The 18,923-nt window shown below is 39.3% G+C and overlaps 1 protein-coding gene across 1 annotated transcript in view; it reads left to right on the top strand.

Annotated features, from left to right (window-relative positions):
• The window catches only part of UCHL3 (ubiquitin C-terminal hydrolase L3), a 221,818-nt gene extending 203,911 nt beyond the window's left edge, over positions 1-17,907 (top strand). The window contains exons 7-8 of the mRNA XM_053707924.1: positions 9,009-9,067; positions 17,695-17,907. Coding sequence (XP_053563899.1) covers positions 9,009-9,067; positions 17,695-17,778 — 143 coding nt within the window. The 3' untranslated portion in view covers positions 17,779-17,907. The remainder of the gene's footprint in view (positions 1-9,008; positions 9,068-17,694) is intronic.
• The last annotated feature ends 1,016 nt before the right edge of the window (positions 17,908-18,923 follow it).

Below are 18,923 nucleotides of genomic sequence, written 5' to 3'. Positions count from 1 at the left end.
TACCAGATGTACTGATTTCATGTTAAACAATAAAGATAATTTTTTTTGTCTTTAAAAACATTATCACCAGAGGATTCTGTCGAGGGGGAAGTTATGCAGACTAACTCTCCCCACGTGTCAGATCCTTCGACTCCCGCTTCAGGGACTCACGCTCAAATGGCGCCAAGTACATAAAGGGCGCCCATAGCGTTTATTTTACAAGACATGGCAAAGGTTGTGAATAATACACTGGCAGCGGTATTAGTCAGACTACCTGAAATTAAAGGAAAGCAAGATAGCTCTGGGGATAGTTACAGAGCATACAGACGCTTTAAGAACCATGTCTGATACTGCCTCATAATATGCAGAAGCTGGGGAGCTTCGGTCTGTGGGTGATATTTTTGACTCAGGGAAGATGATTTAACCTGATTCTGATATTTCTACATTTAAATGTTATGCTTGAGAACCTCCACTTGTTGCTCAGGGAGGTTTTAGCTGCTCTGATTGACTGTGTACAATCGCAGTGCCAGAGAAATTGTGTAGACTGGATAAATACTATGCAGTGCCGGTGTGTACTGATGTTTTTCCAATACCTAAAGAGGTTTACTAAAATTATTAATTAGGAATGGGATAGACCAGGTGTGCCGTTCTCTTCCCCTCCTATTTTTAGAAAAATGTTTCTAATAGTTGCCACCACACGGGACTTATGGCAGACAGTTCCTAAGGTGGAGAGAAGAGTTTCTACTCTAGCTAGCGTACCACTTACTCTGTCGAGGTCAGTTGTGCTTTTTTAGATCCAATGGATAAAAAATTAGAGGGTTACCTTAGGAAAATGTTTATTCAACAAGGTTTTATCCTGCAGCCCCTTGCATGCATTGCTTTTGTCACTGCTGCTGCGGCGTTCTGGTTTGAGTCTCTGGATGAGGCTTTACAGGTAGCGACTCCATTGGATGAATACTTGACAAGCTTAGAGCTCTTAAGCTAGCCAATTTCTTTGTTTTCTGATGCCTTGTTTTTTTTGTCTAAACTAACTGCTAAGAATTCTGTTTTTTACTATGCTGGCGTGCACAGCGCTATGGCTTATATTATGGTCAGCTGTCGTGACTTTACTAAATAAGCTACTTAACTTCCCTTCAAGGGGCAGACCCTATTCGGCCCTGGTTTGAAGGAGATTATTGCTAATATCACTGGAGGAAAAGGTAATGCCCTTCCTCAGGACAGGTCCAAATCAAGGGCCAAAAAAGTCTAATTTTCGTGCCTTTCGAAACTTCAAGGCAGGCGTGGCATCAATTTCCTCTAAGGCAAATCAAGAGGGAACTTTTGCTTTGTCCAAGACGGTCTGGTGACAACCGGGCCTGCTGCTGCCTCTAAGACAGCATGTAGAACGGCTCCCTATCCGGTAACGGATCCTGTAGGGGGAAGACTTTCATTTTTCGCCCAGGCGTGGGCGAGAGAGAGAGGCCCAGGATCCCTGGGCATTGGAAATTATATCCCAGAGATATCTTCTGGATTTCAAAGCTTTCCCCCCCCCCAAAAAAGGGGAGATTTCCCCTTTCACAATTATCTGCAAACAGGATAAAGAAAGAGGCATTCTTACTCTGTGTACGAGACCCATCCAGTTCCAGGGGAGGAACAGGGATAGAATTTTTACTCAAATCTGTTTGTGGTTCCCAAGGAGAGGGAACCTTCAGATCTATTTTGGATCTAAAGATCTTAAACCAATTCCTTAGATTCCATCATTTAAGTTGGAAACTATTCGTACCATTTTAACTATGATCCAGGAGAGTCAATAGAGGACTACAATGGATTTGAAGGATGCTTATCCTCACATTACGATGCATAAAGATCACCATCGTTTTTCATGTTTGCCTTTCTAGACAGGCATTACCAGTTTGTAGCTCTTTCCTTTGGGTTAACTACAGCCCCAAGAATCTTTATGTAGGTTCTGGGGTCGCTTTGGCGGTCCTTAGACCGCGGGGCATAAAAATGGCCCCTTATTTAGACGACATCCCGATACAGGCGTCAAACATCCAAGTTGCCAAGTTTCATACAGACGTAGTAATGGCATTTCTGAGATCGCATGGGTGGAAAGTGAACAAGGAAAGAGTTCTCTATCCCCAATCTCAAGGGTTTCCCTCCTAGGGATTCTGATAGAAAATTTACCTGACGGAGTCAAGGTTGTCAAAGTTTCTAAATTTCTGCCGTGTTCTTCATTCCATCCGCGCCCTTTGGTGGCTCAGTACATGAATGTAATCGGCTTAATGGTAGCGGCAAGGGACATAGTATCGTTTGCACGCCTACTTTTCTGATCGCTGCAACTATGCATGCTCAGTCAGAGGAACGGGGATTACACAGATTTGTTCTCCTGTTAAATCTGGACCAAGAGATCAGAGATTCTCTTCTCTGGTGACTATCTCGGGTCCATCTGTCCAAGGGTATGACCTTCCGCAGGTCAGATGGGACAATTGTTACAACAGATGCCAGCCTTTTAGGTTGGGATACAGTCCGGAACTCCCTGAAGGCTCAGGGATAGTGGACTCAGGAGGAGACCCTCCTTCTAATGAATATTCTGGAACTGGGAGCGATATTCCATACTCTTCAGACTTGGCCTCAGTTAGCAACTCTGAGGTACATCATATTTCAGTCGGACAATATCACGACTGTGGCTTACATCAACCATCAAGGGGGAACAGAAGTTCCCTAGCGATGTTAGAAGTCTTAAAGTAATTCTCTGGACAGAGACTCACTCTTGTCTATCAGCTATACATATCCCAGGTGTTGAGAACTGGGAGACGGATTTTCTAAGTCGTCAGACTTTTCATCCAGGGGAGTGGGATTTCCTTCCGGAGGTGTTTGCACAAAATCAAGCATGAGAGTGCTTTGGCGTTTTTTGACAGCGCCTGCGTGGCCACGCAGGACCTAGTATGCAGATCTGGTGGACATGTCATCCTTTCCACCACGGTCTATGCTTCTGAGACAGGACCCTCTACCTCAAGGTCCTTTCAACCATCTAAATATAACTAATCTGAGTTGGACTGCCTGGAGACTGAACGTTTGATGTTATCAAAGCATGGCTTCTCCGAGTCAGTCATTGATACCTTAATACAGGCATGAAAGCCTGTCTCTAGGAAAATTTAACATAGATATGGTGTAAATATCTTATTGTTATGAATCCAAGGGTTACTCATGGAGTAAAGTCTGGATTCCCAAGATATTATCTTTTCTCCAAGATGATTTTGAGAAAGGATTGTCAGCTAGTTCCTTAAAAGGACAGATTTCTACTGTCTATTCTTTTGCACAAGCGTCTGGCAGGTATTCTAGACGTTCAGGCTTTTGGTCAGGCTTTGGTTAGAACCAAGCCTGTGTTTAAAACTGTTGCTTCGCCATGGAGCTTAAACCTGGTTCTTAAGGTTCTTCTAGGAGTTCCGTTTGAACTTTTTCATTCCATAGATATCAAACTTTTATCTTGGAAAGTTCTTTCTTGGTAGATATTTCCTCGGCTCGTAGAGTCTCCGAGTTATCTGCGTTACAATGTGATTCTCCTTATCTGGTCCTCTGTACGGATAAGGTAGTCCTACGTACCAACCTGGGTTTTTACCTAAGGTGGTATCTAACAAGAATATCACTCAAGAGATTGTTGTTCCGTTCTTGTATCCTAATCCTTCTTCAAAGAAGGAACGTCTATTACACAATTTGGACGTGGCTCGTGCTTTAAAGTTTTTCTTACAAGCTACTACAGATTTTCATCAAACATTCACCTTGTTTGTTGTCTATTCTGGACAGAGAGGAGAGGTCAAAAGACTTCAGCAACCTCTCTGTCCTTTTGGTTAAAAAGCATAATTCATTTAGCTTATGAGACTGCTAGACAGCAGCCTTCTGAAGGGATTACAGCTCATTCTACTAGAGCTGTGGTTTTCACTTGGGCCTTTTTAGAAGGAGGCTTCTGTTGAACAGATTTACGAGACGGAGTCTTGGTCTGCGCTTCATACTTTTTCAAATTTAACAAATTTGATACTTTGCTTCTTCGGAGGCTATTTTTGGGAGAAAGGGTTTTTTACAGGCAGTGGTCACTTCCGTTTAAGTACCTGCCTTGTCCCTCCCATCATCCGTGTACTTTTGCTTTGGTATTGGTATCCCATAAGTAATGGATGATCCGTGGACTGGATACACTTAACAAGAGAAAACATAATTTATGCTTACCTGATAAATTTATTTCTCTTGTAGTGTATCCAGTCCACGGCCCGCCCTGTCCTTTTAAGGCAGGTTTAAATTTTAATTAAACTACAGTCACCACTGCACCCTATGGTTTCTCCTTTTTTGTCTTGTTTCGGCCGAATGACTGGATATGACATGTGAGGGGAGGAGCTATATAGCAGCTCTGCATGGGTGATCCTCTTGCAACTTCCTGTTGGGAAGGAGAATATCCCATAAGTAATGGATGATCCGTGGACTGGATACACTACAAGAGAAATAAATGTATCAGGTAAGCATAAATTATGTTTTTTAACCCCTAATCTGCCGCTCCGTACACCGCCGCAACCTACGTTATCCCTATGTACCCCTAATCTGCTGCCCCTAACACCGCTGACCCCTATATTATATTTATTAACCCCTAATCTGCCACCCCCAACGTCGCCGCTACCTACCTACACTTATTAACCCCTAATCTGCCGACCGGACCTCACCGCTACTATAATAAATGTATTAACCCCTAATGCGCCTCACTCCTGACTCAAAAACCCTATAATAAATAGTAATAACCCCTAATCTGCCCTCCCTAACATCACCGACACCTAACTTCAAGTATTAACCCCTAATCTGCCGACCGGACCTCGCCGCTACTCTAATAAATGTATTAACCCCTAAAGCTAAGCCTAACACAATAGATCAGCCAATAGAATGCAAGCTCAATCTGATTGGCTGATTGAATCAGCCAATCGGATTGAACTTGAATCTGATTGGCTGATTCAATCAGCCAGTCAGATTTTTCCTACCTTAATTCCGATTGGCTGATAGAATCCTATCAGCCAATCGGAATTTGAGGGACGCCATCTTGGATGACGTCATTTAAAGGAACCTTCATTCGGACTTAGGACGTCGTTGGAATAGGATGGATCCGCGTCAGCTGCTTCAAGATGGTCCCGCTCCGCGCCGAATGGAAGAAGATAGAAGATGCCGCTTGGATGAAGATGTTTGCCGGTCCGGATCTCCTCTTCTTGCCGGATAGGATGAAGACTTCGGAGCCTCTTCTGAACCTCTTCTTGCCGGATAGGAGGAAGACTTCGGACCCTCTTCTGGACGGATCGGTGATACCCGGCGTGATGAAGACAAGGTAGGAAGATCTTCAGGGGCTTAGTGTTAGGTTTTTTAAGGGGGGTTTGGGTTAGATTAGGGGTATGTGGGTGGTGGGTTGTAATGTTGGGGGGGTATTGTATGTTTATTTAAATGCAAAAGAGCTGTTTTCTTTGGGGCATGCCCCGCAAAAGGCCCTTTTAAGGGCTGGTAAGGTAAGAGCTTTACAATTTTTATTTTAGAATAGGGTAAGGCATTTTTTTATTTTGGGGGGCTTTGTTATTTTTTTAGGGGGCTTAGAGTAGGTGTAATTAGTTTAAAATTCTTGTAATCTTTTTTTTATTTTTTGTAATTTAGTGGGTTTTTTTGTAATTTAGTGTTTGGGTTTTTTTGTAATTTAGTTTAGTTGATTTAATTGTAGATAATTGTAGATAGTTTATTTAATTAGTTTATTGATAGTGTAGTGTTAGGTTTAATTTTAACTTAGGTTAGGATTTATTTTACAGGTAATTTTATAATTATTTTAACTAGGTAACTATTAAATAGTTATTAACTATTTAATAGCTATTGTACCTGGTTAAAATAAATAAAAAGTTGCCTGTAAAATAAATATTAATCCTAAAATAGCTACAATATAATTATTAGTTATATTGTAGCTATATTAGGGTTTATTTTACAGGTAAGTATTTAGATTTAAATAGGAATAATTTATTTAATAAGAATTATTTTATTTCGTTAGAATAAAATTATATTTAATTTAGGGGGGTGTTAGGGTTAGGGTTAGACTTAGCTTTAGGGGTTAATACATTTATTAGAGTAACGGCGAGGTCCGGTCGGCAGATTAGGGGTTAATACTTGAAGTTAGGTGTCGGCGATGTTAGGGAGGGCAGATTAGGGGTTAATAAATATTATGTAGGGGTCAGCGATGTTAGGGGCAGCAGATTAGGGGTACATAGGGATAATGTAGGTTGCGGCGGTGTGTGGTCGGCAGATTAGGGGTTAAAAAATTTTAATAGAGTGGCGGCGATGTGGGGGGCCTCGGTTTAGGGGTACATAGGTAGTTTATGGGTGTTAGTGCACTTTAGAGCACAGTAGTTAAGAGCTTTATGAACCGGCGCTAGCCCAGAAAGCTCTTAACTCCTGGCTTTTTTCTGCGGCTGGAGTCTTGTCGTTAGGTTTCTAACGCTCACTTCAGCCAAGACTCTAAATACCGGCGTTAGAAAGATCCCATTGAAAAGATAGGATGCGCAATTGACGTAAGGGGATCTGCGGTATGGAAAAGTCGCGGCTGGAAAGTGAGCTTTAGACCCTTTCCTGACTGACTCTAAATACCAGTGGGCGGCCAAAACCAGCGTTAGGACCCCCTAACGCTGGTTTTGACGGCTAACGCAGAACTCTAAATCTAGGCGTTAGTTATTTAAATATTGAAAAAATAAGTGTAAAATGTTAGTGACCTAAAAGCAAAGGGGCTGCCATGTTGTAAGCTAGTAGGTTTCCTTCTGTGCTGAAGGTAATTAGGATCAGTTTTAAATGGGTCACAAGAATGTGCAACCAGAGTGTGGAATATACCAGTGTGTCTGGAGTCTGCATTTCCACATTTAAACAGGAATTGGAAAGCCAAAAACTTTTGGAATTAACCCCATAATGACCAACGCCGTACGTCCTCACAAAAAATACCCTCAACGACCGAGGACGTATGTCGTACGTTGTCGGTTTTGGAAAGCAGTGAAAGCAATCCTGATCGCTTCCAGCTGCTTTCCGGTTATTGCAGTGATGCCTCGATATCTAGGCATCCTGCAATAACATTTCTTACCCCTCCGATGCAGAGAGAGCCACTCTGTGGCCCTCTCTGCACCGGACATCGATGGCCGGTATCGTTGGTGGGTGGGGGAGGCGGGTGGGCAGCCATCGATGGCTTAGATCAGTAAGAGCAGGGCGAGATCGGGGGCGCATGCACGGGAGGCGGCGAGCAGGCGCGTGCACAGGGAGGGAGCGGGTGGGAACTGCTACATTACAGAAAATATGTTTGGCGAGAGTGGGGGGAGGAAAGTGCAGTAAAACCATATAAAAAACGGATCTGGGAGGGGTGGGGGGGGGAAGCTACACTACAGAAAAAAATTAAAAAAACACTTTTTTTTTTTTTTTTTTTTTTTTTTTTGTAAACTGGGTATACCCAAGATGGCTCCCAATAAGGTAGAGGGGGAAGGTTAGAGAGCTGTTTGGAGGGGGGGATCAGGGAGGTTGGGGGCTAAGGGGGGATACTTCACAGCAGCATATGTAAATATGCTAAATAAAAAAAAGCTACCTTTTTTATTTTAGTACTGGCAGACTTTCTGTCAGTACTTAAGATGGCTGGGACTTTTTTGGGTGGGGAGGGAAGAGAGCTGTTTTGGAGGAATCATGGGGTCTGATGTGTCAGGTGGGAGGCTGATCTCTACACTAAAGCTAAAATGAATCCTGCAAGCTACCTAATTAACCCCTTCACTGCTAGACATAATACATGTGTGATGTGCAGCGGCATTTAGCGGCCTTCTAATTACCAAAAAGCAATGCCAAAGCCATATAAGTCTGCTATTTCTGAACAAAGGGGATCCCAGAGAAGCATTTAAACCATTTGTGCCATAAATGCACAAGCTGTTTGTAAATAATTTCAGTGAGAAACCTAAAATTGTGAAAAATGTAACTTTTTTTTTTATTTGCTCGCATTTGGCGGTGAAATGGTGGCATGGAATATACCAAAATGGGCCTAGATCAATACTTTGGGTTGTCTACTACACTAAATTAAAGCTAAAATAAACCCTAGAAGCTCCCTACATGCTCCCTAATTAACCCCTTCACTGCTGGGCATAATACACGTGTGGTACGCAGTGGCATTTAGCGGCCTTCTAATTACCAAAAAGCAATGCCAAAGCCATATATGTCTGCTATTTCTGAACAAAGGGGATCCCAGAGAAGCATTTACAACAATTTGTGCCATAATTGCACAAGTTGTTTATAAATAATTTCAGTGAGAAACCTAAAGTTTGTGAAAAAGTGAACTTTTTTTTTATTTGATCGCATTTGGTGGTGAAATGGTGGCATGAAATTTACCAAAATGAGCCTAGATCAATACTTTGGGATGTCTTTTTAAAAAAAATATATACATGTCAAGGGATATTCAGAGATTCCTGACAGATATCAGGGTTCCAATGTAACTAGCGCTAATTTTGAAAAAAAGTGGTTTGGAAATAGCAAAGTGCTACTTGTATTTATTGCCCTATAACTTGCAAAAAAAGCAAAGAACATGTAAACTTTGGCTATTTCTAAACTCATGACAAAATTTAGAAACTATTTAGCATGGGTGTTTTTTGGTGGTTGTAGATGTGTAACAGATTTTGGGGGTCAAATTTAGAAAAAGTATGTGGTTTTTTTTCCATTTTTTACCTCATATTTTATAAAAAAAAAAAATTATAGTAAATTATAAGATATGATGAAAATAATGGTATCTTTAGAAAGTCCATTTAATGGCGAGAAAAACTGTATATAATATGTATGGTTACAGTAAATGAGTAAGAGGAAAATTACAGCTAAACACAAACACGTCCAAAACGGACAGAAAATGGAAAAGTGCTGTGGTCATTAAGGGGTTAAATGACAGGAATATGGGACAAAAGTATATTGTGTAGTTTGACTACATATAAAAATGTGATATTACAATCTCAGTGTTAAATATCCCTTTAATTGTTCTTATTTAACAGATGGAAGTAAGCCTTTTCCGGTTAACCATGGACAAACTAGTGATGATACTTTTTTAGAGGTTTGTAGTTAACTTTTTTTTTCTTACAAAATTGTACACATATCATGCTAAATGATTACACAGGCATTACTGACTATGCATACATCTACACTATGAAAAAAATATACATTTATTTGTCTTACATGATAGTGCTTTTGTTTATAAGCTATTAATGTGTAACGCTTCTACACCGTGATCCTACATACATATTATGTCTGTCTATGTGTGTGTGTGTATGTGTATATATATATATATATATGTATATATATATGTATATATATGTATATATATGTATATGTGTGTATATATGTATATATAGTATAGTATAAATGGTAAATACATGTGAAATACCGGAACCTCCTATTCAAAATCACGCAGTGAGGCAGAAGTAGCATTCATATGTTGTTTACACACTTACCCAAATGCATTAATTGATGCAGAATACAAAGTGAGTAGTCACACACAGAAAAGATATCTTGTCAACTATCACGTGACTGTAGCATAAAAGGGGGAAATTTTTTGGTAAAATCATCAAAAATGAAATTACAAACTTTTATGACTTAAATGTGGTTTTCTCACACATACAAGCATTCATAGGGTTTTCATGTAATACACAAGCTTTTACATGGTTTTTGACATTAACACTTTTCCTACGAATATACATTTTTACAGTTAGTGTTTTGCATTTATTTATGATTATGTTTCTTTTTGCTAAATAAAATCTGCAAAAACAATTGTGGACCTCTTATTTTAGAATCTACACTTTAGACTGACTTTTCCTATGTAAGCAATATTTTCTGACTTGGCAGAAATACATTATTGGCACTTTTCTAATATACGATTTCCCAAGTTAGGTTCTACAGTATATGAACATGTAAAGTTGTGATATAGTTTTTTTCAGCTTGTAAAATGTAGCATATAACCAAGAGATAACATAATTTATGTAAGAACTTACCTGATAAATTCATTTCTTTCATATTGGCAAGAGTCCATGAGCTAGTGACATATGGGATATACAATCCAACCAGGAGGGGCAACGTTTCCCAAACCTCAAAATGCCTATAAATACACCCCTCACCACACCCACAATTCAGTTTAACGAATAGCCAAGCAGTGGGGTGATAAAGAAAGGAGTAGAAAGCATCAACAAAGGAAATTTGGAAATAATTGTGCTTGATACAAAAAATCATAACCACCATATAAAGGGTGGGCCTCATGGACTCTTGCCAATATGAAAGAAATGAATTTATCAGGTAAGTTCTTACATAAATTATGTTTTCTTTCATGTAATTGGCAAGAGTCCATGAGCTAGTGACATATGGGATATCAATACCCAAGATGTGGAGTCTTCGACTCGAGTCACTAGAGAGGGAGGGAATAAAAATAAAAACAGCCATATTTCGCTGAAAAAAATTAATCCACAACCCACAAAAATAAGTTTATTTTCATGTTTGAAAGAAAAAAACTTAAATCAAAAAGCAGAAGAATCAAACTGAAACAGCTGCCTGAAGAACTTTTCTACCAAAAACTGCTTCCGAAGAAGCAAATACATAAAAACGGTAGAATTTAGTAAATGTATGCAAAGAGGACCAAGTCGCCGCTTTGCAAATCTGATCAACTGAAGCTTCATTCTTAAAAGCCCACGAAGTGGAGACTGATCTAGTAGAATGAGCTGTAATTCTCTGAGGCGGGGCCTGACCCGACTCCAAATAAGCTTGATGAATCAAAAGTTTCAACCAAGAAGCCAAGGAAATAGCAGAAGCCTTCTGACCTTTCCTAGGACCAGAAAATAAAACAAATAGACTGGAAGTCTTCCTGAAATCTTTAGTAACTTCCACATAATATTTCAAAGCTCTTACCACATCCAAAGAATGTAAGGATCTCTCCAAAGAATTCTTAGGATTAGGACACAAGGAAGGGACAACAATTTCCCTACTAATGTTGTTAGAATTCACAACCTTAGGTAAAAATTGAAAAGAAGTCCGCAAAACTGCCTTATCCTGATGAAAAATCAGAAAAGGAGACTCACAAGAAAGAGCAGATAGCTCAGAAACTCTTCTAGCAGAAGAGATAGCCAAAAGGAACAACACTTTACAAGAAAGTAGTTTAATGTCCAAAGAATGCATAGGCTCAAATGAAGGAGCCTGTAAAGCCTTCAGAACCAAATTAAGACTATAAGGAGGAGAAATTGATTTAATGACAGGCTTAATACGAACTAAAGCCTGAACAAAACAGTGAATATCAGGAAGTATAGCAATCTTTCTGTGAAATAAAACAGAGCAGAGATTTGTCCTTTCAAGGAACTTGCAGACAAACCCTTATCCAAACCATCCTGAAGGAACTGTAAAATTCTAGGAATTCTAAAAGAATGCCAGGAGAATTTATGAGAAGAACACCATGAAATGTAAGTCTTCTAAACTCTATAATAAATCTTTCTAGAGACATATTTATGAGTTTGTAACATAGTATTAATCACTGAGTCAGAGAAACCTCTATGACTTAGAACTAAGCGTTCGATTTCCATACCTTCAAATTTAATGATTTGAGAACCTGATTGAAAAATCGGACCTTGAGATAGTAGGTCCGGCCGTAACGGAAGTGGCCAAAGCGGGCAACTGGACATCCGAACCAGATCCGCATACCAAAACCTGTGTGGCCATGCTGGAGCCACCAGCAACACAAAAGACTGTTCCATGATGATTTTGGAGATCACTCTTGGAAGAAGAACTAGAGGCGGGAAGATGTAAGCAGGTTGATAACACCAAGGAAGTGTCAGCGCATCCACTGCTTCCGCCTGAACATCCCTGGACCTGGACAGGTATCTGGGAAGTTTCTTGTTTAGATGAGAGGCCATGAGATCTATCTCTGGAAGCCCCCACATCTGAACAATCTGAGAAAACACATCTGGATGGAGAGACCACTCCCCTGAATGTAAAGTCTGGCGGCTGAGATAATCCGCCTCCCAATTGTCTACACCTGGGATATGCACCGCAGAGATTAGACAATAGCTGGATTCCGCCCAGGCAAGTATCCGAGATACTTCTTTCATAGCTTGGGGACTGTGAGTCCCACCCTGATGATTGACATAAGCCACAGTTGTGATATTGTCTGAAAACAAATGAACGGTTTTCTCTTTAGCAGAGGCCAGAACTGAAGAGCCCTGAGAATTGCACGGAGTTCGAAAATATTTATTGGTAATCTCGCCTCTTGAGATTTCCAAACCCCTTGTGCTGTCAGAGATCCCCAAACAGCTCCCCAACCTGAAAGACTCGCATCTGTTGTGATCACAGTCCAGGTTGGGCGAACAAAAGAAGCCCCTTGAACCAAACGATGGTGATCTATCCACCATGTCAGAGAGTGTCGTACATTGGGATTCAAGGATATTAATTGTGATATCTTTGTATAATCCCTGCACCATTGATTCAGCATAAAAAGCTGTAGAGGTCTCATGTGAAAACGAGCAAAGGGGATCGCGTCCGATGCTGCAGTCATGACACCTAAAACTTCCATGCACATAGCCACTGAAGGGAACGACTGAGACTGAAGGAGCCGGCATGCTGTGACCAATTTTAAATGTCTCTTGTCTGTTAGAGACAGAGTCATGGACACTGAATCTATCTGGAAGCCTAAAAAGGTGACCCTTGTCTGAGGAATCAAGAAACTTTTTGGTAAATTGATCCTCCAACCATGTTTCCGAAGAAACAACACTAGTTGATTCATGTGAGATTCTGCAGTATCTAAAGACTGAGCTTAGTACCAAGATATCGTCCAAATAAGGAAACACTGCAATACCCTGTTCTCTGATTACAGATAGTAGGGCACCCAAAACCTTTGAAAAGATTCTTGGAGCTGTTGCTAGGCCAAATGGAAGAGCAACAAATTGGTAATGCTTGTCTAGAAAAGAGAATCTCAGAAACTGAAAGTGTTCTGGATGAATCGGAATATGAAGGTATGCATCCTGCAAGTCTATTGTGGACATATAATGTCCTCGCTGAACAAAAGGCAGAATAGTCCTTAAAGTCACCATCTTGAAAGTTGGTACTCTTACATAACGATTCAAAATTTTTAGATCCAGAACTGGTCGGAATAAATTTTCTTTCTTTGGTACAATGAATAGGTTTGAATAAAACCCCAAACCTTGTTCCTGAGGAGGAACTGGCATGATTACCCCTGAAGACTCCAGGTCTGAAACACACTTCAGAAAAACCTGAGCTTTTACTGGATTTACAGGGATGCGTGAGAGAAAAAATCTTCTCACAGGAGGTCTTATTTTGAATCCTATTCGATACTCTTGAGAGACAATGCTCTGAATCCAATGATTTTGGATAAATTTTATCCAAAAATCCTTGAAATACCTTAATCTGCCCCCTACCAGCTGAGCTGGCATGAGGGCCGCACCTTCATGCGGATTTAGGGGCTGACTTTGGTTTCCTAAATGGCTTGGATTTATTCCAATTTGAGGAAGGCTTCCAATTGGAAGCAAATTCCTTGGGGGAAGGATTGAGTTTTTGTTCCTTATTCTGACGAAAGGAACAAAAACGATTAGAAGCCTTAGATTTACCCTTAGGTTTTTTATCCTGAGGCAAAAAAACTCCTTTTCCCCCAGTGATAGTTGAAATAATAGAATCCAACTGAGAACCAAATAAATTATTGTAATCTAGATTTAGATGTCATATCAGCATTCCAGGATTTAAGCCACAAAGCTCTTCTAGCTAAAACAGCTAAAGACATGGATCTAACATCAATTTTGATAATATCAAAAATGGCATCACAAATAAAATTATTAGCATGTTGCAGTAAGCGAACAACGCTAGATATGTCAGAATCCAATTCGTGTTGCGCTAAATTCTCCAACGAGAAAGTTGATGCAGCCGCAACATCAGCCAAAGAAATAGCAGGTCTGAGAAGATGACCTGAATATAAATAGGCCTTCCTTAGATAAGATTAAAGCTTCCTATCTAAAGGATCCTTAAAGGAAGTACTATCTTCCATAGGAATAGTGGTACGTTTAGCAAGAGTAGAAATAGCTCCATCAACTTTGGGGATTTTTTCCCAAAACTAGATTTTGCTGGTAAAGGATACAATTTTTTAAACCTTGAAGAAGGAATAAAAGAAGTACCTGGCTTATTCCATTCCCTAGAAATAATATCAGAAATAGCCTCAGGAATGGGGAAAACCCCTGGGGAAACCACAGGAGGTTTAAAAACAGCATTTAAACGTTTATTAGACTGAACGTCAATAGGACTGGTTACCTCAATATCCAAAGTAATTAACACTTCTTTTAATAAAGAACGCATATACTCTATTTTAAATAAATAAGTAAATTTGTCAGTGTCAATGTCTGAGGAAGGATCTTCTGTTTCAGATAGATCCTCATCAGAAGAGGATGAATAATTATGTTGTTGGTCATTTGAAATTTCATCAGCTAAATGAGAAGTTTTAAAAGACCTTTTACGTTTATTAGAAGGTGGAAATGCAGACAAAGCCTTCATAATAGAATCAGAAACAAATTCTTTAAAATTTACAGGTATATCATGCACATTAGAAGTTGAAGGAACTGCACCTGGCAATGTACTATTACTGATGGAAACACTATCTGCATGTTAAAGTTTATCATGACAACTATTACAAATGACATTCGGTGGAATAATTTCTACAATTTTACAACAAATGCACTTAGCTTTGGTAGAACCGATGTCAGGCAGCAGTGTTCCAGGAGAAACTTCTGAGACAGGATCAAAATGGGACATCTTGCATAATGTAAGAGAAAAAACAACATATAAAGCAAAATTTTCTATTTCCTTATATGACAGTTTCAGGAATGGGAAAAAATGCAATAGCATAGGCCTCTGAAAGCAAAAAGCAAGAGGCAAACAAACCAGGGCTATTGAAATAATGAAAAAAGTTTGGCGCGAAGTATGACGCACAACGTAATGTAAACTCTTTTTTTGGCGCCAAAAATGACCGGAAATTACACACTTGCATCACTAATGACGGCGCCGTGTGAAAGGTCTCGGCGTCACGTATGACGCCGGAAATGACGAAGTTGCGTCATAAATGTACTTTTTCGCGCCAAAATTTTTCCGCGCCAAAAATGACGCAATAAAGTTTAGCATTTGACGCACCCACGGGCCTAATACCCACAATTGCAAGAAGTAGTCAATTGAAAAAAGACTAAACCCCAGGTAAGAAATAGATTTCTTAAAAAATTTTACATTCCCAAATATGAAATTGACAGTCTGCAGAAGAAAATACATGAACCTGACTCATGGCAAATATAAGTACAATACATATATTTAGAACTTTATATAAATGCATAAAGTGCCAAACCATAGCTGAGAGTGTCTTAAGTAATGAAAACATACTTACCAAAAGACACCCATCCACATATAGCAGGTAGCCAAACCAGTACTAAAACAGTTATTAGTAGAGGTAATGGTAAATTGAGAGTATATCGTCGATCTGAAAAGGGAGGTAGGAGATGAATCTCTACGACCGATAACAGAGAACCTATGAAATAGACCCCCGTTAGGGAAATCATCGTATTCAAATAAGTGATACTCCCTTCACGTCCCTCTGACATTCGCTGTACTCTGAAAGGAATCGGGCTTCAACCATGCTGAGAAGCGCATATCAAGGTAGAAATCTTAGCACAAACTTACTCATAGGAGGCAAAGTTTGTAAAACTGAATTGTGGGTGTGGTGAGGTGTGTATTTATAGGCATTTTGAGGTTTGGGAAACTTTGCCCCTCCTGGTAGGATTGTATATCCCATATGTCACTAGCTCATGGACTCTTGCCAATTACATGAAAGAAAATACATTTGACACATAAAGACATTTTGTTGTTGTTGATGGTTTACCTGAAAGACCACATATTAATCCATCTACGTGCAATCAATTTAGACCCAAAATAGCCTTTATTTCAATTAGACGGCTATCAAGCATGCAGTTCTTTTTATTTTCACTCCTGTGACCAGCTACATTAGACGGCAATGTGACTTATAACTCCTCTGTATCAGTAGGTCAAATTATTTTGCTCCCTTTTCATGTAATTTCATGTAAGTTCTGAAATTTGAGCAAATGCACCCTGCTGACTTTTCAAGGCTAACTTAGCTACATATATCCCACGTATTGTCTTTATCAGATAAGAACTGCCAAACAATGCCCGTTATACTAACATTATAACCTGGGCTAGTCTTGTTGTCTGCAGACTAAAGCCCAGATTGGCTTCTCCAAATAAGGCAAATGGTGGGTGGGGTTTGGCTATTGAAAAACATTTGCAGTAAAATGATGTTAATTTGCTTTAAAAACATTAAAGGACCAGTCAACACAGTACATTTGCATAATCAACAAATGCAAGATAACAAGACAATACAATAGCACTTAGTCTGAACTTTAAATGAGTAGTAGAATTTGTTTTCTGACAATTATAAAAGTTATGTCTATTTCCACTCCCCCTGTACCATGTGACAGCCATCAGCCAATTACAAATGCATACACGTACCATGTGACAGCCATCAGTCATTCACAAATGCATACACACTTATTCTTGCACATGCTCAGTATGAGCTGGTGATTTAAAATGTTTAAATATAAAAAGACTGTGCACATTTTGTTAATGGAAGTAAGCTGGAAAGTTGTTTAAAATTGCATGCTCTATCTGAATAATGAAAGCTTAATTTTGATTGAGTGTCCCTTTAAGACTTGGGTGATATTACTGTATAGCTGCAACACAACAGAGATGCCTTCATTACAAAGGGTTTCTGTCCCTTTCAGATGATTTAAAGATTGGATCAGAACATGATACACCTGGCTTTTTGTACACAATAAAGTAAAAACTCTGCAAATAAAAAAAGATAACCTAAATTGCAGCTTTACCTTCGTACAGGTTTACACCAAAATCTGAAAAGTAAATGAAAAGCTTATAGCAATTGTTTAGGAGAATTCCTGTTATCAATTTGTGATTGTTTAGATAAGTGAGATGAATAGGTTCAGATTTGGTGAGTTCAAGCATTGCAGTCTGTGCAGATAAAGCTTTGCCAGCTATTTTGTTGTGGACGTAGTCGTGGTTACAGTATTCTATTAATTGTCTAGCACCTCGCCTCCCTACTGATGCTGTCCAGCTATAGATAAACTGTTGTGCAATACATTGATTTCAAATGCTGGATTCTTTCTGTTTTACTGTTGCATTTGTTTACTTGGCTTTTGTATTTTATCATTGAACCCCTCAGGCCACTGGCTAGTAGGGGAGTGCGCAACAGTACAACAAACAATAGGTTTTATTGAAAATGGCGTCTTCATTATTTTGCCTAGAAGTTTATATGGAATAATGCAAAAGCTTCTTGTGTTGTCATGTACTGGGGGGGGAAACATGTCAGTACACAGATATATATAAGCAATGTCACCAATACTTTGACAGCCTTGTTATTTACCATGTATAGTTATGTACTGGTATAAAAGTATCCATTACCTAAAAATGGAAGTTTAATTGCCACACCTTTTGTAAATTATATAATAAAATGTATTTCATTTCCAGAGTTCCCTAAAAGCAATAGAATGGTTAGTAATGTCGTTTTAATAACATAAGCAAATGGTTTGTCATTAAACTGTTGTTTTTTTTTTGTTTGTTTGTTTTTTTTTTATGTAGGATGCTGTTGAAGTCTGTAAAAAGTTTATGGAGCGTGATCCAGATGAACTGAGGTTTACCGTGGTTGCTTTCTCCAAAGCATAATAAAGCCTAAGCTACCCGGCCCAAATGATCCTGCCATTTGGAACTAAAGCAAAGAGTTAATACTGTTTTTATATTCTCACATGCCTGCCTATCGGAGTACTGTACAATAATAAAAACATTTGATAAGTCTCTGACATCTTTCTGTTGAATTAATAGTACAGTGACAAAGGAACAGGAAATGATTTTGGAACAAATTATACCAATAATAAGCTAAAGTTAATCTTTATGTATTTATATACCCTCTGGAATGTAACAAGCCTTATTAGCTATAACATTGGATGGATTTATCTAAAACTTCTAAACTTTCCTGTGTAGGAATAGCATAAAGACAGAGAGAGAAATGTGTAATCAAGAGTCAGATGGGGAAAATACATTGGGAAGAAGAACAGGACATGTGAAGGGGATGTAGAGATGGAAATAGAGGAGGGAAAGGGTTAAAGAGGGAGATGGGAAGGATGTGAATGGGCGGTTAGTGCAGGTGACGGGAAGAAGCTTTGAAAAATATTTATAATGGGTATTAATTAATAGGCATGTGCATTCGTTTTCCTTTCGTGAGCATCTGAACGCGGATGCTCGTGGCATTCAGCTCTTTTCGGAGACTGATTTCTGATTGTGAAATACAACCCTTAGTGTTTTGCACTTTCACAAGAAGAAATCCAGCTCCAAAAAGAGCTGAATGCAGCGAGCAGCCGCTTTCTTCCGCATTCAGATGCTCACAAAAGGCGCAAATGCACATGCCTATTAATTAGTATAGCTGATGTCACAAAAAGTACCATTAAAGAGGAGAATTTTTGTTATTCAGCGTTCATTTACTAAACTAATGCCAAATATGGCTGCAGACAGCGGCATTCAGCTATTTTCGGTACCCAATTTATTTGTGTGCAAATCCAGATATTTGTCTGTTGCACTATTACAAATACATCCTGCCCATGTCTAATTAACTGTAGATTGTTTGGTTTGTTTGTTTTTTTCTTTTTGCAACATCTGATTATTCAGTTTATAGTATACTTTTACTGATCCATAGGGGCCCATTTATCAAGCAGTCAATCGGCCCCAATGCATCTATTTCCGTGCCGGAAACAGGAGTTAAGAAGCAGCGGTCTTAAGAGGCGGCGGACAGCAATCCGCCCAATTGGATACGCAAA

The sequence above is a fragment of the Bombina bombina genome, chromosome 3, assembly GCF_027579735.1.
Source record: "Bombina bombina isolate aBomBom1 chromosome 3, aBomBom1.pri, whole genome shotgun sequence".
NCBI lineage: Eukaryota > Metazoa > Chordata > Amphibia > Anura > Bombinatoridae > Bombina > Bombina bombina.
This window is presented reverse-complemented; position numbering and strand designations above follow the sequence as displayed.